This window comes from Rhinolophus sinicus, linkage group LG14 (genome assembly GCF_036562045.2).
Source record: "Rhinolophus sinicus isolate RSC01 linkage group LG14, ASM3656204v1, whole genome shotgun sequence".
Taxonomy (NCBI): Eukaryota; Metazoa; Chordata; class Mammalia; order Chiroptera; family Rhinolophidae; genus Rhinolophus; species Rhinolophus sinicus.
Window position 1 is genome coordinate 21,013,228 of NC_133763.1, and position 27,443 is coordinate 21,040,670.

At 36.6% G+C, this 27,443-nt stretch overlaps 1 protein-coding gene across 1 annotated transcript; it reads left to right on the forward strand.

The window, feature by feature from the left end:
* Positions 1-1,407: 1,407 nt before the first annotated feature.
* On the forward strand, positions 1,408-27,443 carry LOC109434256 (short-chain dehydrogenase/reductase family 16C member 6). The gene is made up of 8 exons (XM_074318621.1): positions 1,408-1,540; positions 4,602-4,948; positions 7,346-7,579; positions 9,026-9,122; positions 10,822-10,884; positions 13,387-13,552; positions 24,579-24,704; positions 25,979-27,443. The coding sequence occupies exons 2-8, from the start codon at positions 4,628-4,630 to the stop codon at positions 26,106-26,108; spliced, it is 1,137 nt and encodes a 378-aa protein (XP_074174722.1). The 5' UTR covers positions 1,408-1,540; positions 4,602-4,627; the 3' UTR covers positions 26,109-27,443.

Here is a 27,443-nt window from a genome sequence, read left to right on the forward strand (position 1 = left end):
TAGATGGAACACAGGATTTTTAGGGCAGTAAAACTATTCTGTATGATACTATAATAGTGAAGATTATACATCTGTCAAAACAAATGAACCCTAATGTAAACTATGAACTTGGGGTGATTACAATATGTCAGTGTAGGCTTATCAATTGTAACAAATGTACCATCTGGTGCAGATGTTGAAAGTGGGGGAGGCTGTGAGTATGGTTGGGGAAGAAGGAACTTACTATGCTTTCCACTCATTTTGCTCTAAAAAAATAAAGTCTATATATTTTTTAAATCATTAGTTGAAAGATTGTGGGAAGCAAAACAGTCACATGATGCCTGAGTGCCACCCCACAAACTACTAGAAACTGTAACCGGAAAATGTGCCTTTACAATGGAAAAAGTTTGTGGTTGCTATCACCTCCTAGGGAATAAATTCAACATCTTAATAGTGGCATAGCCTGACACCAGACATTGTGACAGGCTGTAATATGAAGTGTTCAACAGTATGAATGATATTTTCTTGCCAAAAACAAATGTTTAATCTGAATATAACCAAGGCTCTAAATCTAAATTGAAGTTTGCAGAAGTTACAGGGGATGAAGTCCAGATAAATGACACCATGAGAAAAGTCAGACAGAGAATACAGGACATTCTATAAGACACCTGGCCAGTGATACATATATTTAAAATGTTTTTTGAGATGGACAGAGCTTTTCTAGGCAGAAAGTTATTAAAGAGACATAGCAGCTAAATGCAATACATAAGACTTAATGGGATCTTTGGGACCAATGGCGAAATCTGGATATGGATTAATATTAAATGGTATCATAGAACTAAGTTGTTTTTATTAGGTATGGTACTTTCATTTCAGTTATGTATGATGACTTCCGTCTTCAGAGATGAGTGCTGGGTACTTGTGTGTCATATCTACAACTTACTTTTACATGGTTCTCCAAAAGAAAGGGGGCAATAGAAAGCAAGTTGGTAAAATGTTAACAAAGGTTTGATCTAAGCATAGGTTCTTGGAACACTTATGAACTATTTCTTCAAGTTTTATTGTGTTGGAAAATTTCCATAATAAAAATCTGAGGAAAATAATGTATCCTGATCCTCAAGTTGTTTAGATGAGTCAGCAACTGAGTTTCACATTTTCCTAACTGAGCTTAAAAAAAGAAAAGAAAAAAGTATTTCTGTTTTCCTGATGTAGAAGTAAATATTTTAATATAGCTTCAGGAGGGCTGATGATAATGGCAGTTTTATGCCTATAAATTAATTTAAACATGTGCTTTCACAGGTCACACCTTTCCCTCAGATCACTGTGGGAGTTGAAAGTACAGGATACATGTCACATGTTGCAGTTATGTAAACATGGGTGAAACGCATATAAATTCTCATGGTTGACACGCCTTCATCTGGCACCCACAGAGGTAGCAAAAGGCGTGGGAGGGCAAGTAAAACCAAAATCACTTAAGAGGCAGCTTCTAGCAGCTGACATGAGCTGTGTATGCTTCATCCCCTGTGAGAACTCATGCCACTGGAGTGCAACATTTCTGCAGGTAAGATTTAGGTTCTTTGGCTACTCAGGAGAAAATATTAGATGCCTACTCTGACAGCCAGTTTCTCTGGGCACAGTTTAGTGCATTTCCAAAATTGGGGCATGAGGTAATTTTATTATCATCTGCAATGTCTATTCCTTTTTTCTAATTGTTTTTGTTCACTTTGCTGACTTTTGGCAGCATGAGGGGAAGAGGTGGTAAAAAAAGACAAGGGAGAAAGGCAAGAAGGAGCTGAGGGAAACCTTCTTGTGGGCTGGGCTGGGCTGGGCTCAGGTGAATGCATGGATTTAATCCCATGACAGGCTCCTACTTTTACCAACAGCTCAAGAGAAAAATGGGACTCAGGTAAACTCCTGTGCAATCCCCTCTCCCAAGCCCTCCTCAGCAATTTCATAGCTGAGGCAAACTCTAAAAAGTAAGAGAAAAGCCTTCAATGCTTGCCTGCTCGATGTTGTCTTTATGGACGACTGGCTATAAAGTCAGTGTCATTATTAAAGAGTCTCTTGTGCCAATGACAGAAATCAATATTTGAATGGCATTTTACAATTTACACAATGCTTTGTTATATTTGTTGTTTTGATGGGTTTTTTTTTTACCTTCCTGAGAGTCAGATATTTGTACAACTACTTACTCCATTCTCACAGCCATCCTTTAGCCTGAAGCACTCAGGCAGTGCCTGAAAAATGAAAGGAGGTCCTGTAAGTCAAAGCCCGGTTTATTGAAAGTTATTTAGGGAACTTACATGTGTAATGGTCAAAGTAGCAGGCATTCTAGAATCATAGTCTGGGCTCAAATCCCACTTATATGCAGGAACCATGCACCCCTTGGCGAATTATGTATCTACCTGAGTTTCATACTTACACACAGGGCTATTTGGAGGATTAAATAAAATGAGGCCTGGAAAGCAGAGTACAGTGGAGTACTTGATAAATGTTTGCTCGTCATAATGTTCAATGCTTTTTCTTCTAACTGCCTGGTTGCCACAACTGCCCAAGGACCCACCTGGGAGTAATAGTCTTTTCTGGCCTGTGCTTCCTACATGCAGGGCTTACATGTACTTTTCTCCTTTGTTCCAAAATTGAATGCTTTCAGCAGCCTGAGAGTGAGGTCTTTCCGTTCAGGTAACATTTAAACAATGAATGGTTGGATACATGTCTAAACTCTTGTCCTCAGAATGGTCTCAAAGTGTAACAATGTGTTGCTGAAATTTAATAATTTTTATGAAAGCTACTTGAATTTCTTTCAAGACACATCATCTACTTTGAGAATAAACTTTCTCCTACAGGAAAAGTATGAGGAAAGTCACAATCTTCTCCTGCAATCCAGAATGCTTTCTCCATCACATTTGCATTTATTTTTAATAGATGATATCATTTCTTTTCATAATCACAATACAATACATGTTGCCAGGATTGTGCCTAAGCCAGAAAAGTTTCTATAAGCTTGGAGAGGAAAGTGAATTTTCTTTAGCTTGATGTCTTTCCTGATTGTAAACTTCAAATGTGCTTTGACTCATAGTGAACATTAAGATAAGTGGAAGTCCCTAAAATACTTTCAGGCATGTGGTTAATATTCTTAATAAATCCAAATGAGTTAATGGAAGAGCTCTGTAATGCCCTTACTCCTTGCTCTGTCCTAAAGGCAGGCTTCCCAGGATTTTTCTTCCCTCCCCAAATCCACATATTTATAATAGTGTTCTGGCAATAACGCTCTTTTAATATCATTTCAGTGGGAATTTCTAGCAGGTCAGGGCTAATAGCAAGACAAAGGCAGCCTGGATCCCTCAGTGTCCTCTCTTGGGACTTTGGGATACCTCAAAATTAATTCCTGACTTAACATGAAATAGATGCAAGACAAAGATAATTCTTTTTACCACATTCAGCTTTATTCCCCTCTTTTTGCTATATTTCTTAGCATTTGACAGCTTGGACAGCGAAGTCATCGTGTGGGTTCAAATTCCATCTTCACTTTTATTAACTGTGTGACCATGGGATAGTTTGCTTTACCTCTTAGTAACTCTGTTCTCCTAACTACAAAATAGGGCAACTCTTGCAAGAGTTAAATGCATGTGGAGCACTTAGAACTTCTTGGTTTACAGGAAGATTCCATATGTATTGATGCATTATTATTATTATTATTATGACTATTATTATGGTACTAGTGGTTATTTCTTCAAGCAGCTGTGGTCTGTTTTAAACTGGGTTTTGTAGATATCCCCGTCTAATTTCCACATGAAATGATTGTGTAAGAATGTTCAAGTGTAACAAAATATGATTGTCAAAAATCAAGGATGTGTCACCAGAAATAAAAAATGCTCCATTGTTTTTTTAAATGGTGGGTCTGGGAAAAAAATACATTAGCTCCAAGAAAAGCCTATTCTAATGGTAAAGGCTTGGACTACAATGCAGAAAACCTCTGTCCTTAACCTTAATGTTGCTTATTTTATTAGTGACCTTGAATAAAGCTACTCAATCTTTTTTATCTCAGGTCCTCACTATAAAATAATAACTATGCCTGCTTTACTTTCTCAGAGGGATATTGTAATGATCAGGTGAAACTGTATAAAGGTTTTTATTGTTATGATGTTATTTTATATTATTGATCAATTGCCTAATGAAAAGCAAATTTCTATTAGATATGAGTTCATCAAGTGAGTTCATATAATAGAAAAATCACTGAACTGAGAATCCAGTCTTGGTTTACTAGTCACATTAATGTTGGGTAAGTCAAGACTCAAAGACCTGTGCCTTTAATTATAAAGCTGCTCTAGTAATCTGTGAGGTCACAGATTACTACCCACAGGTCAAATTACTACCACAGATTACTACCTATAGGTAAGAAAGTGCCCTGTCAATTGGAAAGATTCTTGTTAACATAAAATATTTTCATAGTTATTATTTACATAATTTAAAAATTCAAAGATTTTAGAAGCTGTTGCTAAAATACATATTTTGGAGAATTAATGTTTCAAGGGTAAATACCATTGTACTAACTACTTCATGTGTATTGCAATTGTGATAATGTAATGAATTTATCATGAAGTTACCTTTTTTCTTACCAGGACAATCTTTTCTTCAGTGAATCAACATGGATGTGGTTTTGGATACCTCCATATTTTTGGGAAAATTTCTATATTATTTTCTAGAATCTTTAGCTTACAAGATAATTCCCAAGAGAAAAAAGGATGTTGCTGGAGAGATTGTACTTATAACAGGAGCTGGAAGTGGACTTGGGAGGCTAATGGCCATCAAATTTGCCAGGTTGGGAGCTGTTTTAGTTCTGTGGGACATAAATGAAGAAAGCAATATGGAAACATGTAGACTGGCCAAAGAAAAGGGTGGTGTGAAAGTATTTGCCTATAAATGTGACTGTAGCAACAGGCAAGAGGTCTACAGAGTTGCTGATCGGGTAAGTTGATTGGTGCCCATCTTAGCTTCTATGCCCAAGAAAAATATTGCATCTAGTATGAGCTTTTACAAAGAGAGGAGGAGAACAGGTTGTCATAGACTTCCCCCAAGAGCTCTGTATGTGTCTTGCTTGATTCTGCATGTCAGATATCTGACTTTGTAGCCTCCACAAAGGGCCATAGAATAAAACAGTGGAAGTGGAAATCTAATGAGGCTTCTGAGTTGTTGCCCAACTGCTTTTCTCAGAGACTCATTTACCATCAGGAGTCAGCAGAAACGAGGACTAGTCTGGGCTTTATTGCTCATTAGATGTGCAATTTTTATTTATTTATTTATTTATTTATTTATTTATTAGCTTCAGGTGTACAAAACAATGTAATAGTTAGACATTTACACCCCTCACAAAGTGATAACCTCCCTCCCCCAATCTACTACCCCTCTGACATCGTATATAGCTGTTATAATTCCATTGTCTCTATTCCCTATGTTGTACTCTACATCCTGTGACTATATATATATATATTATATAAATTATAGTTGACATTCAGTATCATTCAGCTTCAGCTTCAGGTGTACATTGCAGTGGTCAGGCATTTATTTACACCTTCCATGAAGGTAAGACAAGTGCCCATCTGACACACTACAAACTCCTTACAACATTATTGATTATATTCCCCAAACTGTCTTTCATATCCCCGTGGCAATCTTGTGGTTACCAATTTGTGTTATCTAATCCCCTTACCATCTTCCTCATCTCCACCCCCCTCCCATCTAGCAACCCTGTTTTTCCTCTACATCTGAGACTATTTCTGATTAGTTTGTTCATGTATTCTACTCTTTAGATTCCACATATAAGTGAGAACATATGGTATTTGTCTTTTTCCATCTGACTTATTTCACTTAGCATAATGGTCTCTAGGTCCATCCATATCGTTGCAAATGGTTAAGATTTCATTCTTCTTTATGGCCAAGTAATACTCCATGGTAGTTACCTGTCTTCTCTAGGTCTTGGACAGGATGACAGCGACCATTAGGTTTTTCTTAAATATTCAAGAATGTCTTATATCAAAGAGTCCAACTCTTTCTCAGGCTCATGTTTCTCCCTCACAATTGGTCTAAGATGGAGCACTTGCACACGCTGATTCCCTCCTCAAGCCAATGGGATGTCTCTCTTTAAAAGTTAGCCTCTCCTGCATATCTTCCTCTGCCTTGCATCTCCCAAAAGTAGTCTAACCCCTCAGCCCAACCTCAGCTCAGCAATATTAATCATTTCTGTCATGGCTTGTTCGACTTGACTACACCAGGAGCAATATTTACCGAATATGTCCCAATCATATTATCTGGAAAGCTCAACACAAAGCAGTATGTGATCCAGAACTAGAAAATCAAGTCAAGGCAGGAAGTGCTTCCTGTTCAGGAAGAGATGGCTGCATCAGCACAAAAGATCTAGTTCAGGGCAAAAAAAAAAAGAAAAAAAAAAAAAAAAAAGGTATTCAAATTATTTAAACATGCAAAGGTATTCAAATTATTTAAACATGCATCATGCTTTGCTCTTGGGTCCAATTTGCCGATGTTGCCAACAAAGCCATAATTTGAGGTAAAATGGTGAAAGAACGGAAAACAGTCCCTGCAGTGTTTCCTGGAGCACGCTTTCCTCCGAGTAAGGCTGGTGGTGGATCGTGAATTATGCAAGCAGGCGAGGTAGGCAATGCAGAGGGAAAGGGGAAGAAAATAGCTGTAGCACAGCTGTGGACCTCAGGGAAACATCAGCCTCGGACAGGAATTAGATCTAGGGAGGTCTTTTGGACAGAAGTGCACAAGCTCACAGAGGTCTCTGGGCAGTGGGCCAAACACATCTGTGTTTGGGATGTCTTCGTGCCAAGCACTGGCCAGGCTCCAGGGGGATAGGATGTGCTCCTGCTACCCGATTCACAGAAGAGTCAGGAAGAAGGCACTAACAGAAGTGCCCTCACCAGGCTGAGGGAAGACCTAACTGTCATCTGAAGGAAGACATCTGGAGGCACACAGGGAGACACCACACATACAACACGCCTGGCATTAGCAACAGGCAGGAAAGGCTTAGTAGCATAACAGAAATAGGAGGTAGAGAAAAAATGTTGCAATATTAGGTCATCTCTACACGCACACACACACACATACACACACGCACACACACTCACGATTCTTTAAGCAAAACTGGCAAATCACAGTGTTTTTTAATATAATTAGATCATACAGTTACTTTAAAATTGTTGGTTTTCTATGTGCAAAAGCAAACAAATATCTAGTTTTAAAGAAACTCCCTGAATAAAATGAGGGAAAAAATGATGACCTGGAAAAGTAAATATTAAATTGTACCACCCCCAAATGAATTAATGTTTGCCTCATTTCTGTCCAGGTTAAAAAAGAAGTCGGTGACGTGACCATCCTCATTAACAATGCTGGAATTGTGACGGGAAAGCTGTTTCTCAACACTCCAGATGACATGGTGGAAAGATCATTTCTTATAAATGCCTTGTCTCATTTCTGGGTAAATCTTCATTCTTTTTCATTTTCTTTTCTTGATGAGAATGAAAACTCCATGTATTTCTGTAAACAACTGTTCAGCCATTTATCTGTAAATATATCCTTTGTGAGTTTCCCATTGATAGGCTAATGACCTCTCACCATGTCCAGGTTTCACCTTGCCACGTGCTCAGGCTAGTTCTTGCCCTCTTCCAAACTCTCAGGGGAGGGCCCTTCCCTCCACCCTCTCTAGTTTGGTCCCAAGACATGCTAAACTATTCAGAAATCTTCCTACCAAAATACAAACAGAATGTGACAGCCATTTCTTTTTGGATAAACAAAAGATATTTAATTTGTTCATGAGTGAAAGAGGAGCTTATGCAGAAAGAAAGTGGCTATTTTCAGAGTGGTGGTTTATTATGTCCATGCATGACTGGGCATCATAGCAAAGGAAATGAGCTATAACTGTAGCTAGGCACTGCTCTAAGTTCTTTTCCTCCACATGGCAGCCATGGTACCATTTTCATCCTCATTTTGCACATAAGGAAACTGCAGCTCAAAAGGTTTAAATGACTTACCACGGTCCTGTAACTGCTAAGTGATAGCCCAAGCTTACAGAAGGGAGAAGCAAGAGAGAAGGGAAGGACTCTTTACATAAGAAGGAGAATTAGTAAATTTATAGCTCAAAGGTGCCTTCCTTTAGGCCTGTAGTGTCTAGACCAGCACTGTTGTGTAGAATTGTGATAAAAATGTTCTTTTTCTGTGCTTCTCAATGTGGTAGCCACTAGTCACCCATGACCATTGAACACTTGAAATATGGTTGGTGGGACTGAGGACCTAAACGCTTAATTTTATGTAATGTAATTCATTTAAATGCATATTTAAATAGCCATATATGTCTAGAGGCTACCATCTACAACAAGGCAATGCTGGAAGATGAATACTAGGAGGCTGAAGGAGACGTGTGTTACCAAGGGAGTTTCCACCAAGAGGGCTTCTGCTTGATGCTATGATAAAAATGAACAGGCACCAGCAGGGGCAGGGCATTCAGGAAGCACAGGTGGCTGGAAATGGACTTTAGGAGCCATGGGGAAGGGAGAGAGAGGAAGGGCTTCAGTCCTCTGTGGCTCCAAGGATAGGCCCTTAGAATGGTTTGCTTTAGGTTTCCCAAGCTCCTTCTTCTTTCCACTCAGTGTTTCTATACCTACTCTCTGAAGTCCTCAGAACTATTTCCTTGACCTTCTTTCCTGGTCACTGGAAAGCCCTACGGGAGACAAACAAATCTTTTTCAACCAATATTTAGTGAACACCTACCACAGTGCTTGACACACAATCGGTGTTCCATAAGTATTTGCGAAAATCACTGATTTCTTTCCCTCGCTCACCCCACCTCAAAACTTCTTTGGGGAAGGGAAAATACTACCTGGCAAATAAAGCTAGGGGCACCCATATCTAATCACACCACAAATCTAGAAGCCATCCTTGATTCTTCCATTGGCCTAATGCCAACATCCTTGGCTCTCCCTACAAAACATGCTCAAGCGCATTCATTTCTCTCCTTCTTTGCTGTTAGCCCTGGTCCAAGACATTGTTACCTCTTGTCAGCAGTGCAACATGGCCTTCCATCCTCAACGCTGATGTCTTCTCACCTGTCTTCAGACAGGAACAAGGTGATTGCTAACCAAATCATCTCACTTCATGCTCAAAACTGTTCAGAGCATTCCAAATGCACTTGGAATAACATACAGTTACCTATCAAGGCCTGTAAGCCCCTACATGATGTGGCAATAGCCTCCTTCATCTGTTGCCCACCTCTCACTTTCTCTACTTTCTGCTCACTTTCTATACTCCAAGGATTCTGAGAAGACCCCATGGAATATAAAGCTCTTTCCGATATGAGGGTCTTTACACAAGCTGATCTTTCTAACAAGAATATTCTTTCTCCTGCCTCTTATGTGGTGGTTCCTTCTCATCCTTCAGGCCTCATGAAGTCTCTTAACTTGTACCTTGATATTGTGTGTTCTAATCTGTTTGGCTTGATTCACTTACATAGTTGCAGTAAAAGGTATTAATAAACATACATAGTCTTCTTGTTGAATGTCAACAAATCTTGAGAGATGATGCTGAGCAACCATTAAAACCAGAGAATAAACTTCCATCTGAAAATTGTGGAAGGAATCTTCCTTCGCCTCCCAAAGATTTTGTTTTTTTTAATTTTTTAATGCTCTTATTAGCTCATGTGTTCCAAGGCTACAGAACCAAAACCAAAAAATGTCTCCACCAAGTTTTGCCAGTAGTATTTCTAATTATGACAGATTTCCTTTTTCTTGAGGTACCTCAATCCTGCCAAGGTTTCTGGCCTGCCAGGAAATGACCTTCCTTAACATCTGTAAAGCTGGGAGGGCTCCTGTAAGCCACAGAACAGTTATCAGTCCAGCTTCCTGGAAAGGCAGCTTAGCAGGCATTTGTTCCACATATGAACTCTAACTGCTATATCCCTCAAATGTGGTCTTGTCATATATGATAAAATGAAACATATTCTTATATATGACACACTTGTGCTCTTGTTGCACTAACAATCTCTTTAATTACATCCTGGTAAGAATAAGGCCTGATTCTTATTGAACCTATAAAAATGAGTACATGGCCATGAAAGAGGAAGGATCTCAGTAAGCAAATACTGAGAGTAAGTCATTGTAATAGAATCTGCTTATTGCCCTAAGTAGATTGTGGAGAGGAAAATTAATATTTTTCATGTTATCTATAAAAATGGCTTGATTATTTATGGATGTATGGCAGTTAGGATAAGTCAATGTCTTTCCATATATTTGTCTAAGCTTAACCCATTATGAAGATACTCATCTGAAATCCAAGTTCAGAACAAGAATCACCACCATCCTCACATTCCCTGAGGATTTGTTAGTTTATAATCTACCCTAGGATTCCCCATAAGATACTTTTCTAGAATTTTGAAAGTAATGGTTGGAATGAGGTACCTTTCAGAGTGTTTCATTGCAGCTTGCGTAAGTATAGCTTCCCTAATTGAAGATTAGAAATAGATCACAAAGGAAAAAGCCTTCTTCATATGCCCATAAGAAAATAGAACACTGAGCACATTTAAATTTTCCTCATTGATTCCATAATCCAGCCCTGTATAATTATTCCTGCTCTGCTGGATCCTGGTCAGAGTCTGCTTTCATACTGTCAACTGCTTCTGGTCTAAAGAGGCCCTGGTGGGGCCTATGGAGTATCCTCTCACAGTGGCGCTGTCCACTCACACGGGGTGGCTTGCACCAATGAGCTGACTGCCTGGCACCGTCCTTTCCAGCGTAACTTTTAGAGTGTCCTGTTGTGCTCTGTCTTCCACAGACACAGTTTCTGGTGTTGCACCAGATCCTTCAGACATGATGAGGGGAGCCCATAAACTTCCTGGTGAGGACATATCTGAATGGATTAGATTAATTTATTTCAGTAACTAGAAATATCAATTGGTGAAAGTAGAACCCTCTGGTAGAGGTGTAAAACATAACTATTTCAAACAGATCTGATTAATCATTGCAATGAGAGCTCTGACAAATCCCCAAAGCCCTTCTCTCCACCCTAGCAAGTGTACAATTTCTGATGGAACATATTTGTGTTAGTAAATTTACTCGGGAAGGTTGACTTTCTCTTTTTACCTGACAACTTTCCCCACATTTCCTCAGGGCAGTTCCTAAAACAGGGCTCAGCTAATGAAGAAATGTGGTACATACCAAATAGACCTCATTGTTCCTAGCATCTCTGATGCTACTGATTACCATGTCATGATTTCAGCTAAGGGAACAGGCCTTGGGTACTTTGGTCACCTAAAAAGTGCCAAAGATGACTTTGAATGCAATGATAACCTCCACAGTTTTATTTTCCGAACAAAAACATAGCTGAATGATTGTATGGGATAACTTAATAGCTAGAGTGACAATACAGGTGGTTTCTTTTTGAAATAAACCTAACAGAAGTTAACAGTATAATTAATAAGAGACCTAAGAGCTTTAAGATGTGACAAAGCTTTGTCCTTTGTTTTAGCAATTCAATAGCATGATAAAAATTAGCTTAAGAGTTCAGAATATTCTGACAAGAATCTCCACTCTCTGAGCAGATTATACAAAAGTAAAGAATAGCCTATTAATACCAATTGTTTAAGCCAGACTGAATATTCCAAAGCTAATTTTAAGCTCCCAAGTCCCTAATCTTTATCATATATACATTTATTTTGCTTATTAATTTTAATATGCATTAATATACATATGATCTGAAACATAAAAATATACATATAGCTATATAATAATATCATGTTTAGCTTTCAACTATAATGTTAAAATATAATTAACTTTGCCATCATATTACAAGATATAGTATATGCCACATTGAACTTACCTTCTCAATTCAAGTTTTACAAAAACATGTCAAAACTGTGTTAGTTGACTCCATACCTTCGCACTATGACCTTTAATTTTTTTTTTTTTTTTGGGGGGGTGAACAGTGTGTACTCCCAGGCCTTTTTTCCAAGTCAAGCTGTTGTCCTTTCAGTCTTAGTTGTGGAGGGTGCAGCTCAGCTCCAGCTCCAGTTGCCGTTTTCTAGTTGCAGGGGGCGCAGCCCACCATCCCTTGCGGGAGTCGAACCGGCAACCTTGTGGTTGAGAGCCTACTGGCCCGTGTGGGAATCGAACGGGCAGCCTTCAGAGTTAGGAACATGGAGCTCTAACCGCCTGAGCCACCGGGCCGGCCCCAACCTTTAATTTTTAAAAAAAACTTTATGCATCACCAAAGATTTCTCATAAATTTACCCAACTTGATATTATCCTAAAGTCTTCAAGTCATTTACGTGGACACTCAGAGTAGCACAATCACTGAAGATATTAAAAGGTTCTCAAAAAGATGACAGCAAATAATTGTAAAAGAGTGCAAGTGGAGTAACTAAGTGCAAACAATTGGCAGAACTGTCTGAAGTTCAAAACTGTCAATACTTTTTTTAACAATAAATTCATCATTTGTTGTAATTCAATTTAACTAAACACACATTGCAATCTTCATAACCTAAAATATTTTGTGGCAAAAATGATAACTTATTTGACCCATGACCAGTGTGAAAAAATTTAGGAAGTTCATTAATTAGGCTTTTCCTGAGAAAAACCAAGTCTTACATCAAATTCAATAAAATAAAATCAAGCAAATCTGATGCTTTTTTTTGTATTATATCTCACAGGTGATAGAATCAGAGAAAATAGCTGTTTATCAAACAAGTCTCATTAGTTCACAGATTTACCTTGATTATGAGTAATGTGTAAACCTGAATCAATATATAATTCTCTATTAAGTTCCCTGGTTAAAAATGAGTTTTAAAAGTTTCATTAATACATTTTTGATGACTACTTGCTTACCGAACACTTATTTGCATTCCTTTCTCTTCCCTTTAATGGTGGATATCTACGTAGTAAGAACAAATGATGGGTTTCTATGATAAATTAATCTTATAGAGTGTTCTTAAAGTCCCTCCATACATAGAGCTATAAACACAGACAGACCCTTGAAATACCTAGTCACTTTTTCTCTGGGAAGGAAAATTTTCTCAGTTGGACACAGAAAACTGGTAGCAACTTTAACCTTCGTTCAAAAGCAAATACAAATACAGATACATTTGAAGAAAAAATTAAAAACCAACCCTGGTGGAGAAAAACGAACAAAACTGAACCTCTTGGTTCATTAGTCTCCTTGGGTTAAGAGAAACTGAAATAATTTCCATCTTGTTGTTGAGTATATAATGTGGAGATACAGGAGCAGAGTGGTCACAAAAATGACTTTAATGGTGATGCTTTATGCTCAAAGATAGATCAGAGAAAAGGGAATTTCAATATTCAAAATAATTCCAAAAATTAACTTGTCAAATTCTATTACTAGCAGTTCTTCACTTTGTTTCAGATTATTGTTCAAGCAAATTTGCAGCTTTTGGTTTTGCTGAGTCTCTCTTCCTTGAATTAAAACTGATACAGAAAAGTAAAATTAAAACCACCATTGTTTGTCCATATTTCATCAAAACTGGGATGTTTGATGGTGCTACAACCAAGTAAGTGAATCTTATAGTAATCTTTGCTTATAATAATCTTCTAATATATGTCAATTGTCATCTTTTTGTTTTGAAGTTTTGAAATATGGACAGTAAAACAAAAGAAATAATTTGAATGCCTAATTTAGTAAAAGAAAAATATTCAATATGAATTAAGTTAAATAATTTATTCAATTATGGATAATAATATGGTTATAAAGTTTATGGTATGGTGAAAACTTAAACCTAAATTGCTAATCAGAATATTACAATATAACAGAAACATGTAGTGAGAAGTTATTAAAATATATAGCATTGTAGTATTGAAAAGATTATTTCTTTCCTAACAAGTATACTGAAGTAAAAATAATCCAAAAGATAAAATATTTTGTAAGATTGATTTATATATGTGGAGAAGTACTGGGGGAGGTATTTTGATATAAAGGTTACATTTGTCAGAACAGTCCAAACGAGAAAGCAAATGAAGTATGGGGGCTTTTACACAAAGGAGCCAATCAGTAGACTATATTGAAAAGTATAAATATGTGTTAGCCATTACAATTGCTAAAAAGGGGATGGATATGATACAAATGACATGAATCAGCAATATTTGTAGGGAAGAGGCAGCCAACAAAAAGGATGACTAGAAAGCAATAAGGCTATTTAGAGTCTAGTAAAACTATAAATTAAATAGAAAGTATTAAAACAGGAGGTGAAGAGTTGACAGACTATAGGGGGGAATATCTCTTACAAAGAGACATCTATTTAGCTGGTCAAAATTAGCAAAGACAATCATTCAAAATCTTTGAAGATTGATCAAAGGCATGAAACAGATTGAGAAGTATTATTAAAGAAAATCTATGGAAATTTAGTAAGAACACTGGGAGGCAATGGCACTGGGGCTAGGGACTGCACCTACCCACCCACAGTTCTGCCTTGTAGAATAACTGTTTCAGTGGGCTTGGCAACCAAGTAGCAGTAGCCATCTTCCCCAGCTTCCTGGGGTAAAAGAGCTATTCTGGTTAGTTTGACAGCAAGTGAACATCTGAAGATCCCATTTTCTGTGGAAGGCCGATATTGAGTAGATAGACTCAGCCAGACAATATTTGTCCCTCCACCCCCAATTCCCACTAGGTAGGAAAGATCTGGGGAGAAGCTGTTGGTAAAGAGAGCAGTTCTTCTTTGCAGAACAGCTCTTTATTGTTGGAGAGCCACACGAGTAATTTCAGTAGTCAAATCACAGGTCCCAAATCTCCTATCTTCTTAAAGTAGAAGATTTACTTTAGGTAGACTCACCAGACAGTAAATATTGGCAGATCCCAACCTTCAATGCTCTGCATTGTGGAAAATCCACACAGCAACCGGGTGGTGACACTACTTCCTGCCAACCCTCAGATCCTGCTCAATAGAGATAATTCAGTGAAGAGTGAGTTTCTCATCATACCCAACTTCTGTTTTATAACACAAAGGTTCTGCCAGGCGAGGGTCAAAGTCAGCCTCACAGACTGGGATCTCTCTGTCTCTGCTATGGGACCTAACTTAAAGTGCATAAGACCAAAAGTCAGAGCATTATCAAGAAAATAGTGCCATCAGCTAGCAAATTGTAGAGGTTAAGAGCTGGGTGTGATACAAATAGAAGCAGACAAGCTAGAAACTTAAGAAAAAGAAACAGTCAAAAATTGCCTGGCTAAAATCACAGTTATACCTAACAGTCAGGAAGAGTTGTATTTATGCCCAAGATGGCATCTTCCAAGGAATGACACCCAAAGCTACACATTGCAGGACTTCATTGAACTAGTCCAGTCAATAAATAAATAAACAAGCAAACAACTCTAACAACAAGCCCTATGGAAGACTATTATTCCGAATTGCCACAGTATTATCTAAAATGTCTACTTTTTAACAAAAAAAAAGTATAAGATATGAAAAGACACAGGGAAGTGTGCCATACAGAGGAAAAAAATGTAGCAACGGAAATTACTTTGAAGGGGACCCAGACATTGGATTTAGCAGAGAAACTTCAAAGCAGCTATCATCAGTACATTCAAAGATCTAAAAGAATCCATATTTTTAAAATGGCAAAAATCGTATGACAATGTTTCATCAACTATCAATAGATAGATAGAAATTATTTTTGGAATAAAAAAGAACCCAATGTAAATTGGACAGTGGAAAAGAAACAATGTAAATTTGGGACGGGAAAAGAAAAATAACTGAAAAGTGAACAGAGACTAAGAGAAATTTGGGACACCATTATTCATATCACATGAACAGGAGAGTAACAGAAAGAAATGAGAGAAAGAACAAAAAATATATATTCAAAGAAATAATGCCTGAAAACGTCCCAAATTTAATGGAAAAAAAATTAGTTTATATGTTCAGGAAGCTAACTTTACTCCAACTAGGATAAACATAAGGGGTAAATACTCAGACACAATGTATATTCAAAACATTGAAAAATGAAAACAAAAAGAAAATCTTGAAGAGGAAAAATGACTCATTATGTACAGGGAGTCCAAATACAATTAATAGCTGATTTCTCAACAGAAGCAATAAAAGCCAAAAAATGATATATTCTAATATATTCTAAGTGCTGAAAGAAAAAAATTGAGAATCTTATATCCAGCAAAACTGTTTCAAAAAATTAAGGCAAAACAAGTACAAAATGAACTCAAAAATTAAGGGAAAACAAAAACTGAAAGAATTTGCTGCTAGCATTTCACCTTACAAGAAATACTACAAGGGCCGGCCCAGTGGCTTAGGCGGTTGGAGCTCCGTGCTGTGCTCCTAACTCCGAAGGCTGCCGGTTCAATTCCCACATGGGCCAGTGGGCTTTCAACCACAAGGTTGCCGGTTCAACTCCTCAAGTCCCGCAAGGGATGGTGGGCTCCGCCCTCTGCAACTAAGATTGAACACGGCACCTTGAGCTGAGCTGCCTCCCAGATGGCTCAGTTGGTTGGCGCGCAGGCTGTCAACCACAAGGTTGCCAGTTCAATTCCTCGAGTTCCACAAGGGATCATGGGCTGCACCCCCTGCAACTAGCAACAGCAACTGGACCTGGAGCTGAGCTGCGTCCTCCACGACTAAGACTGAAAGGACAACAACTTGAAGCTGAATGGCACCCTCCACAATTAAGATTGAAGGGACTGCTTGACTTGGAAAAAAGTCCTGGAAGTACATACTGTTCCCCAATAAAGTACTGTTCCCCCTTCCTAATAAAATCTTTAAAAAAAAAAAAAAAGAAAGAAAAAGAAAAGAAAAGAAATACTACAAGAAATTCTTTAGGCTGAAAGTAAGTGACACCAGAGAATAATTTGAATCCACATGAAGAAAAACAAAGAATGCCAGTAAAGGTAATAAAGCAGGTAATTTTAAAAAGATAGCATAAATGCGTATTTCTTCCCTTTTTTAACTGATTTTAAAATCGAATATATAAACAATATGGACATAATAGTATTATTAGGCCTATATCATATAGAAATGTAATCTTTTTAACAATAAGATCACAAAGGAGAAGGTGGGGACAAAACTGTAATGGAGTAAGGAAATGACACCAGATGGTAACTGAAATCCACAGGAAGAAATAAAGAGAATCAAAAATGGAGAAGATTGATATAACAAAGCCTATAAATATAAAGGGTACCCAAAAAATGTACACATTTTAAGAAAGGAAAAAAACCTATTAAAATTGTAATACTCAATATATACTAATAACAAAAGATGAATACAAATCACATTTGACTTCTGCAATTACAAGGGGTGCTCAAATGGTTACCATCAGCGTCCAGGCACCTCCGATTATGGTAAACTACTGCTTCTGCAACATTGACCAACATGTCCACTTGTATACATTTTTTTGACACCCCGGTATATAATTTTTCTCCTTTCTTCTCTCAGCTTCTTTAAAACATAAAATTTATAAAGTAATAATTACAATGTATTGTTGGGTTTATGACATATATACATAATATGTATAAGAGTAACACAAAAGTGGGAGAGATAATATAGCTCGTAGCAAAGAAGTAAAGTAAATACAGTAAAGTTTTTTGTATCTCACTGGTATTTAAGTAGTATAAATCTGAAGTAGATTCTGATCGGTTATTTATGCTCTAGAAAAACCTCTAAGAAAATAACTCAAAAAGTATAGTTTAAAAATCGGGGCCGGCCCGGTGGCTCAGGCGGTTAGAGCTCCGTGCTCCTAACTCTGAAGGCTGCTGGTTCGATTCCCACATGGGCCAGTGGGCTCTCAACCACAAGGTTGCCAGTTTGACTCCTGCAAGGGATGGTGGGCTGCACCCCCTGAACTAGCAATGGCAACTGAACCTGGAGCTGAGCTGCACCCTCCACAACTAAGACTGAAAAAGGACAACAACTTGACTTGGAAAAAAGTCCTGGAAGTACACACTGTTCCCCAATAAAGTCCTGTTACCCTTCCCCAATAAAATCTTTGGGGGAAAAAAAAGGAAAATAATAAAAAATAAATAAAATCCCCTATTCTAAAAAAAAAAAAAAAATCATTAAAGGATGTCCTATGATCAAGAGTGCATAGAACACTAGAACACTATGAATAGACAAAATAGACACCTACAGAACATTCCACCTAACAACAGTAGAATTCACCTTCTTCCCACATACACATACAATATTCTCCAGGACAGACTATATTCCAGGACATAAAACAACCATCAATAAACTTGAAAGGAATGAAATCGTACAAAGCATGTTCTCTGACCAAAATGTGATGAAACTGGAAATCAACACCAGAAGAAATTTTGAGATTTATAAATATGTGGAAATACAAGATAGCAAAACTTATGGGATGCAGCTAAAGCAGTGCTTAGAAGGAAATTTATAGCTGTAAATGACTACATTAAAAAAAAGAAGGAAAACCTTGAATGATAACTAATATTCCACCTTAATAAACTATAAAACATAAAACCATATTAAATCCAAAGTAAGCAGAAATAATAAAATTTGTAGCAGAAATAAATGAAATAGAGAATAAGAAACTAGAGAAAGTCAATGAAACCAAAAGTTCGTTCTTTGAAAAGATCAACAAAATTAATGAAATAGATTGACTGACCAAAGAAAAAGAGAAAAGATTCAAAGCACTAAAATCAGGAATAAAAGAAGGGTCATCACTTCTGACAGAAAGAAAAAGAAATCATAAGAAAATACTAAGTACAACCACACGAAAACAAATTAGATAACTCAGATGAAATAGACAAATTCCTAAAGAGACACAAACTAACAAACCTGACTCAAGAGGAAATAAAAAATACCAAATTGAGTTAAATAAGAGATTGAATTAGTAATCTAAAAACTTTCCACAGGGAAAGTCCCAGGTCAAGATGGCTTCACTAGTGAATTCTATCAAACATTTAAATAAGAATTAATACCAAACTTTCAAAAACTCTTCCAAAAATAAAAAAAGGACTTAACACTTCCCAATTTACTTCCCAATTCACTCTATGATGCTAGTATCACCTTGATACTAAAAATCAAGCAGCATCACATGAAAATAAAACTAAAGATCAATGCTCCTTATGAATATAAATACAAATATCCTCAACAAAATACTAGAAACTGAATCCAGCAACATATAATAATGATAATACACCATAACCAAGTGGAATTTATCCTGAGAATGCAAGATTGGGTTAACATGAAAATAATTTAATGTAACACATCACATCAATAGAATAAACGATAAATGCTACATGATCACCTCAATAGACACAGAAAAGGCATATGACAATCTAACACTTACATGACAAAAACACCCCAAAAAAGTAGGAATAGAGGGAACTTCTACAACCTGACAAGCAGCATCCAAAAAAAAAAAAAAACCTACAGCTAACATCATGCTTAGTAATAAAAGACTGAATGTTTTTACCCTAAGATGAAGAACAAGACAAGGATGTCTGTTTTCAACATTCTGATTCAATTCCTGTTTACAGGACAATTGGGCAAGAATGTGAAAAAAATAGGTATCCAGATTAGAAAGGAAGAAGTAAAACTACCTTTATTCTCAAATGACATGATCTTGTATTTATAGAATATCCTAAGGAATACATACATGTACAGGGAAATTATTAGATCAAAGAAATCAATTGCACAAGTTTGCAAGAAATATACAAGATCAATATCCAAAAGAATAATTTTCTTTCTGTATACTTGCAACAATCTAAAAATGAAATTAACAAAATAATTCCATCCACAATAGCATCAAAAATAATAAAATACTTAGTAATAAATTTAACAAGAAAGGTACAAAACATACTCTGACAGTTACAAAACATCTTTGAAAGATATTAAAGAAGACTTAAATAAATGGAAATATATCTCACGTTCATAGATTGGAAGACTTACTGTCATTAAGATGCCAATACTCTCCAAATTAATCTACAAATACAATGGAATTACTATCAGAATCCCAGATGCTTTTTATGCAGGAATGGATGAGCTGATTCTAAAACTTATTTGTAAATGTAAGGGAACCGAAAAAGCTAAAACCATTTTGAAAAAGAAGAAGAAAGTTGGAGTGAATCAGACTTCCCAATATCAAAACTTACCACAAAGCTACACTAATCAAGATAGTGTGATACTGGGCTAAGGATATATAGATGAATGGAATAGAATTGAGAGTCTAGAAATAAACCATTATAATCATGCTCAATTTATTTTCAATAAAGATGCCAGAACAATTCAATGAGGAAATAATAGTCTTTTTTAAAAAAATGGTTCTGAGACAACTGGACAGCCAGACACGAAAGAGTAAAGTTTGATCCCTACTTCCCACAATATAGAAAAATTAATCCAAAATACATCACAGACCTATATGTAAGAGATAAAACCAAAAAAACAAAACAAAAACAAAAAAAAAGTGCAAATCTTTGTGACCTTGGATTAGACAATAATTTATTAGCTGTGACACCAAAACACAAGAAACAACAGAAGTTAAGTAAATTGGACTTCATCAAAACATAAAAAGTTGTGCTTCAAAGGACATGAAGAAAGTGAAAACACAATTCACAGAATGATAGAAAATTTTTGCTATTCATATGGCTGATAAGGAACTTGTATCCAGAATGTACTAGGCGGTCTTTACAACTCAACAATAAAAAGACAAACAACCCAATTTAAAAATTGGCAAAAGATCTAAGTAGACATTTCTCCAAAGAAGACATACAAATAATCAATATACCATTAAAAAATGTTCAACATCATTAGTCATTAGGGAAATTTAAATCAAAGCCATAATGAAAAACCATTTCATACTACGATGGCTATACTCAAATAGACAGATAATAAATGTTGATGAGAATATGAAGAAATTGGAATCCTCATATATTGCTAGCGGGGTTGTAAAATGGTGCAGCTACTTTGGAAAACAGTTGGGCAGTTCCTCAAAAATATAGTGTTACCATATTTCCATTCCTAGATCTATATATCCAAGAGAAATGAAAACATATACCCACACAAAAACTTGTACACAAATGTTCATAGCAGCATTCTTCATAATATTAAAAAAGTGGAAATAACTCAAATGTCCATCACTTGCTGAATGGATAAACAAATGTGGTATAACCATACAAGGAAATATTATTCAGCCATAAGAAAAAAATGAGGTACTACTAAAAGTAGAACACTCACACATTGCTGGTTGGATTATAAATTGGTACAGGTGCTTTGGGAAATAGTTTGACAGTTCTTCAGATGTTACGCAGGGAGTTATCACATGGCCCAGCAATTCCACTCCTAGGTATATACCCAGGAGAAATGAAAACATACATGCTTACAAAAACTTATATGCAAATGTTCATACCACATTATTCATAACAGCAAAAAAGTGGAAACAATCCAAATGTCCATAAACTAATGAATGGATAACCAAAATGTGGCATATCCATACAGTGAACTATTACATGTGATGCAGTAATGCCTCAAAAATCAATGAAAGTATCTATGAGAAGCAATTGACTATGTGGAATTTATAATATTTTTTTACTTATAAATCATATGTGTATGGTGTAGGATAGGGGTCCAGTTTCATTCTCTTCATGAGACTGTCCAGTTTTCCCAACACTATTTATTGAAGAAACTATCCTTTCTGCATTGTATATTTTTGGCACCTTTGTTGTAAATTAATTGACCATATATGTACAGGTTTATTTATGGATTCTCTATTCCACTGATTTTTGTCTGTTTTTATGCAAGAACTATATGGTTTTGATTACTATAGCTTTGTAATATAGTTTAAAATCATAAAGTGTGGTGCCTCCAGCTTTCTTCTTCTTTCTCAAGATTGCTTTGTTATTTAGTGTCTTTTGTGGTTCCATACAAATGTTAGGATTCTTTGTTCTATTTCTGTGAAAAATACCATTTGCAATTTTGATAGGTATTACACTGAGTCTATAACTGGTTTTGGGTAATATGGACATTTTAACAATATTAAGTCTTCCAGTCCATGAGCACAGAATATCTTTCCATATACTTATGTCTTCTTTGATTTATTTCATCACTATCTTATTGTTTTTAGTGTACCAATCTTTCACTTCCTTGGATAAATTTATTCCTAGGTAGTTTATTCTTTTTAATGCAATTATAAATAGGACTGTTTTCTTAGTTTCTTAGTTTTTAGTAACAATGATGTATATAGATAATATCTTTCCAGCCTTATTGAGATACATTATATATATGATGTATATATATAATAGATATATAACGTTGTGTAAGTTTAAGATGTATGTATTGATGCATCTATATACTGCAATATATTACCACCATAACTGAGTTAACACCTCCATCCTATCACATAATTGCCATTTCCTTTTTTTCTTTTTTTTAAGATTTTATTGGGGAAGGGGAACAGGACTTTATTGGGGAACAGTGTGTACTTCTGGGATTTTTCCAAGTCAAGTTGTTGTCCTTTCAGTCTTAGTTGTGGAGGGCACAGCTCAGCTCCAGGTCCAGTTGCCTTTTTTAGCTGCAGGGGGTGCAGCCCACCATCCCTTGCGGGAGTTGAATCGAACTGGCAACCTTGTGGTTGAGAGCCCGAGCTCCAACCAACTGAGCCATCTGGCCACCTGGGAGCTGAACGGCAGCTCATTGACTTCATTCTAGTTGAGGATAGCACAGCTCGCTGGCCCATGTGGGAATCTAACCAGCAGCCCCGTTGCCCAGAGCTCGCACTCTAACCAACTGAGCCACCTGTCTGACCCCGCCATTTCTTTTTTGTGGTGAGAACATTTAAGATCTACTCCCTTAGCAACATTAAAGTATATAAGCACAATATTAGCTATAATCACTATGTTGTACTAATATTAGATACCCAGAACTTGTTAATCTTATACTGGAAGTCTGTATCTCCCCATTTCCCCCACCCCCCAACCCCTGGCAACCACCGTTCTGTTCTGTTTCTCTGAATTTGCCATTTTTAGATTCCACATATATGAGTGATATCATACAGTATTCACCTTTGTCTGATTATTTCAACTTTGCATATTGCCCTCAAGTTTCATCCAAATTGTCACAAATGGCAGGATTTCCTTTTTTTCATGGCTGAATAATATTCTGCACTTTCTCTATCCACGCATCAGTTGATGGACACTTATGCTCTTTCTTTATCTTGGGTATTGTGAATAGAGCTGCAATGAGTACAGTCATCTCTACAAGATCCTGATTTCAGTTCCTTTGGATATATACCTAGAAGTGAGATTCCTGGATCATATGGTAGTTCTAGTTTTAATTTTTTGAGGAACCTCCATATGGTTTTCCATAGTGGCTGTACCAATTTGCACTAAACAGTGCACAAGTGTTCCCTTTTATCCACACCCTCGCCAATACTTATTGCTTGTCTTCTGGATGGTAGCCATTTTAACAGGTGTGAGGTGATAACTCAGTGTGGTTTTGCTTTGCATTTCCCTAATGATTAGTGAAACTGAGCACCTTTTTATGTACTTGTTAATCATTTTTATTTTTCTTTGGAAAAGTGTCTTTTAATAAATGGTGGAGCCCTTTAGGACACAGTTCTAAGGAACTTTTAGGAGTACAAAATACAAAGACTACCAACATTCAATTATGGGAATTGATCTGATTTCAAGAATCAGCTGAGATAAACAGAATTTCTTGAGGAGGTGTGATTCAAATAATAGAGAAGCATGATATAAAAGTATAAAATGTCAAAGTAATGCCTTATAGGAGCTTTATCGATATGCTCATCCCATTTCAACTTCCACTGATTTCACAAACATCTAATTCATTTTTTTTTTTTTTTAACAGGACTTTTATTAGGGAACAGTGTGTACTTCCAGGACTTTTTTCCAAGTCAAATTGTCCTTTCAATCTTAGTTGTGGAGGGTGCTGTTCAGCTTCAAGTTGTTGTCCTTTTAGTCTAGTTGTGGAGGGTGCAGCTCAGCTCCAGGTCCAGTTGCCATTTTTCTAGTTGCAGGGGGTGCAGCCCACCATCCCTTGCTGGAGTCGAACTGGCAACTTTGTGGTTGAGAGCCCACTGGCCCATGTGGGAATTGAACTGGCAGCCTTCGGAGTTAGGAGCTCGGAGCTCCAACCACCTGAGCCACCAGGCCGGCCCCCAAACATCTAATTCTGCTTACTATTTAACAATGGTCTGCCTAAAATAAAGACATATTACACATGCTCAAGATATTATTTTGGTAAAATACTGTTTTTTGCAAGTTTGCTTTTTAATAGTACACACTTACTTGATGTTTGAGATGGAGAGAAGAAAAATGAAAAAAAAATCTAAAAGCAGTTCCTTCCATATGTCCAGACCATCACATAGCAGAAAATCAGTAAAGGCAGGGAATTCACTCTAGGAAATAAAATGTATTAGCACTGTCCCAATATTGGTCATAAGAGAAAATATAAGGCAGTTCTTAATATTTACATTTTGTTTGGATATTTATAACTATTAATTCCATATCTGAAAGTTAATGATTAGTGTTCATGATGACAACAAAAAATACCAGTCTGGGGGAAAAAAAAAGTACCACTCTGACAATGTAACTCTTTCTTTTTATTCCAGGTATCCATTTCTGTTGCCTCTACTGGAGCAGGAGTATGTGGCTCAGAAAATTGTAAATGCTATTTTAGAGGAACAACTTTACTTAGTAATGCCCAAATTTATGTATTTTGCATTTCTCCTTAAACAGTAAGTTAATAATGACCTCTCTATCATTTTGGTTAATTGTGAACAAACTGTCCCATCACTGTTACCTCTTTTGCCAGAAAGTAACTTCATTTTTTTTTTTTAAATGGTAAAAGGAAGAACTTCAATAGCACAAGGAAAATTTACTAGACTACAGCTAGCTGTGTCTTGGTTTTTCCAGACACTAAGAAAATTAGGCCTCACAGAGCACAAATTATTTACTTCAAGAGAAACAGTTATTGTTGTTATTATTATTATTATTATTATTATTGGCGAACTCTTTTAGTTTGACTAATCTACAATTCTATTTTGAAAAATAGAGGGGTAAAAACTGAGTGTGTCACCAGAATAATTAAAAAGTTACTTGCCAAGTCAAAAACACAACCAGTGATTCACTATCATAAAATTATGTTATTAATAAATCTAGTACTTTACTATTTATACCTGATTCAACATACTTTCCTGCCATGTTGGGTTTATTCATGTGTTCACTGGACATGTATGCACACAGGAAGCCCTAAGATGGCACTTTCTATTCATCCTGGCTTAAGAGCTGCCCTAAGCATCTACATCAAAGTCCTGGATGTCCCATCCCATCTCTCCTGTCCCTGCCTTTTGCAGTACTCATTACACCTACAAATGTGTGTATAACATCTGTCTTCCTTGCTAGATTGCATGCTCCAGAAGCACAGGGCCCACTTTCTGCACTGTTGCTGGTTATATGCTCCAGACTTAGTACAGTACCTAACACAGAATATGCGCGCAATAAATACTGGCTAAGTTAAATTAGGTTGAGCAGAACTGAGCTGATCTAAGCAGAACTAAGCTAAAGGTACAGTTCTTTCATCTTCACGGAACCTGAGCGATGGTTCTCAACCTCAGGTATGCATTGGAGTCACCTGCGGAACATTTAACCCTGATGCCTGGGCCCACTCCTGAGAAATTCTGCTTTAGTCGGTCTGGTTTTCTTTCTCATTTTTGCTACCATTTGTTAGTCTAGTAAATAAGGATGTACATAGTCTTTCCACAAAATTCAGTGTGTATAATATATGGATAAGTTGTGGCCCGAGCATTGGGAGTTTTCCAAGCTCCCTGGATGTCCGATGCCACACAGTGTAGGTGACACAGCATTTCTTTGTTCATCCCTCTCATTTAGTGACATGTACACGGCATGAATAAGGGCATCACACTTTGTGTACTTGGAAAGTAATCTTTGCGAAGAAGTCTCTTTGACTCCTCTTAAAGTATTATGATTTTTTTTCTCTGTTTTTCTCTAGAATGGTGTCTCCAAACATGATGATTGCCCTTGCAGAGTACCTTGGAGTGGATACTTGCATGGCTTCTTTCAAAGGAAGACAGAAAGCAATTGAAATTGAGACTGAAACTAAGGAGGAATACAAAAGGTGAAGCCTCAAATATATTAATAAAATAAAGTGTTGTAAGGATACACCATTTGGAACTCCTTCTAGTGCTTAAATCATTCCAGTGTACCAAGGATTATTAAGGCATTCAAAAGTGCCAACCTTATGGCCAGGACATGGTTTACACACTGGTAATTTTTCCATCTGTTCAAATTATGTATAGTTTTTCCTATCATTTTTTAGTTTGGTAAATAAGGACATCATAGCCATTCCAATGAATATATTTATAAAAACATATTAATACAAATTGACCCTAAGTAATTTTTAAAGATAATATATGATACTTTTAGAAAAGGAATAAATAAGAGTATAAATAACTACCCTCTAAATCAGTGTTTTAGGCTGATAATTTGTTGTTTTTTTAAGATTTTATTGGGGAAGGGGAACAAAACTTTATTTGGGAACAATGTGTACTTCCAGGACTTTTTTCCAAGTCAAGTTGTTGTGCTTTCAGTCTTAGTTGTGGAGGGCACAGCTCAGCTCCAGGTCCAGTTGCCGTTGTTAGTTGCAGGGGGTGCAGCCCACCAACCCTTGCAGGAGTCGAACTGGCAACCTTGTGGTTGAGAGCCCACTAGCCCATGTGGGAATCGAACTGGCAGCCTTCGGAGTTAGGAGAACAGAGCTCCAACCGCCTGAGCCACCGGGCCGGTCCGTAGGCTGATAATTTTTTGACATCAGATTTTAAAAAACATATTAGTTTTGTAATTAAGGACAACAATGTTCATCTCACAAAGTGAAGGCTTATTTGTATTGCCTATCAATTCCTACTGGAGTTAGATGATCATATCAAATTCCGCTTATTCAATAAAATAAATCCATAACTAATCAGGTTTGCATCTAAATGTACCAAACAACTCATAACTTCTTTACAACATAAGAAACAAATAAAAGTACAGATTAGACTTTTATATACTACTGGTTTGAAATGGAAACTTATTTTCATAATTAATAAATGTTCTTAACATCTATGTACTGGAATACACAAATATAAACTCCCCCCTTAAAAAAAAAAAAAAGTGTTATACTCATTTGAATGCACGATACATACCAGCCATTTTGCAAGCATTCCTAACAATGAATTTGGAATTCACTGGGTTTGGAATGTTCCTGAATTCCTGGGTGTGGAATGGTTCTTTAGCTGCAATCACTAAAACCATCAACCTGACTGTGCCTCACTCAACCAGGTTTAAGAGCTAGTGAGTTAATGGTAAAACATAAAAAAAAATACATTTTCAAGTAAATTGAAATATGTGTTCTATTAACCAAAGAATGCACATTCAATACATAAGATCTATCCCATTATTTGGGATATAATTTTATA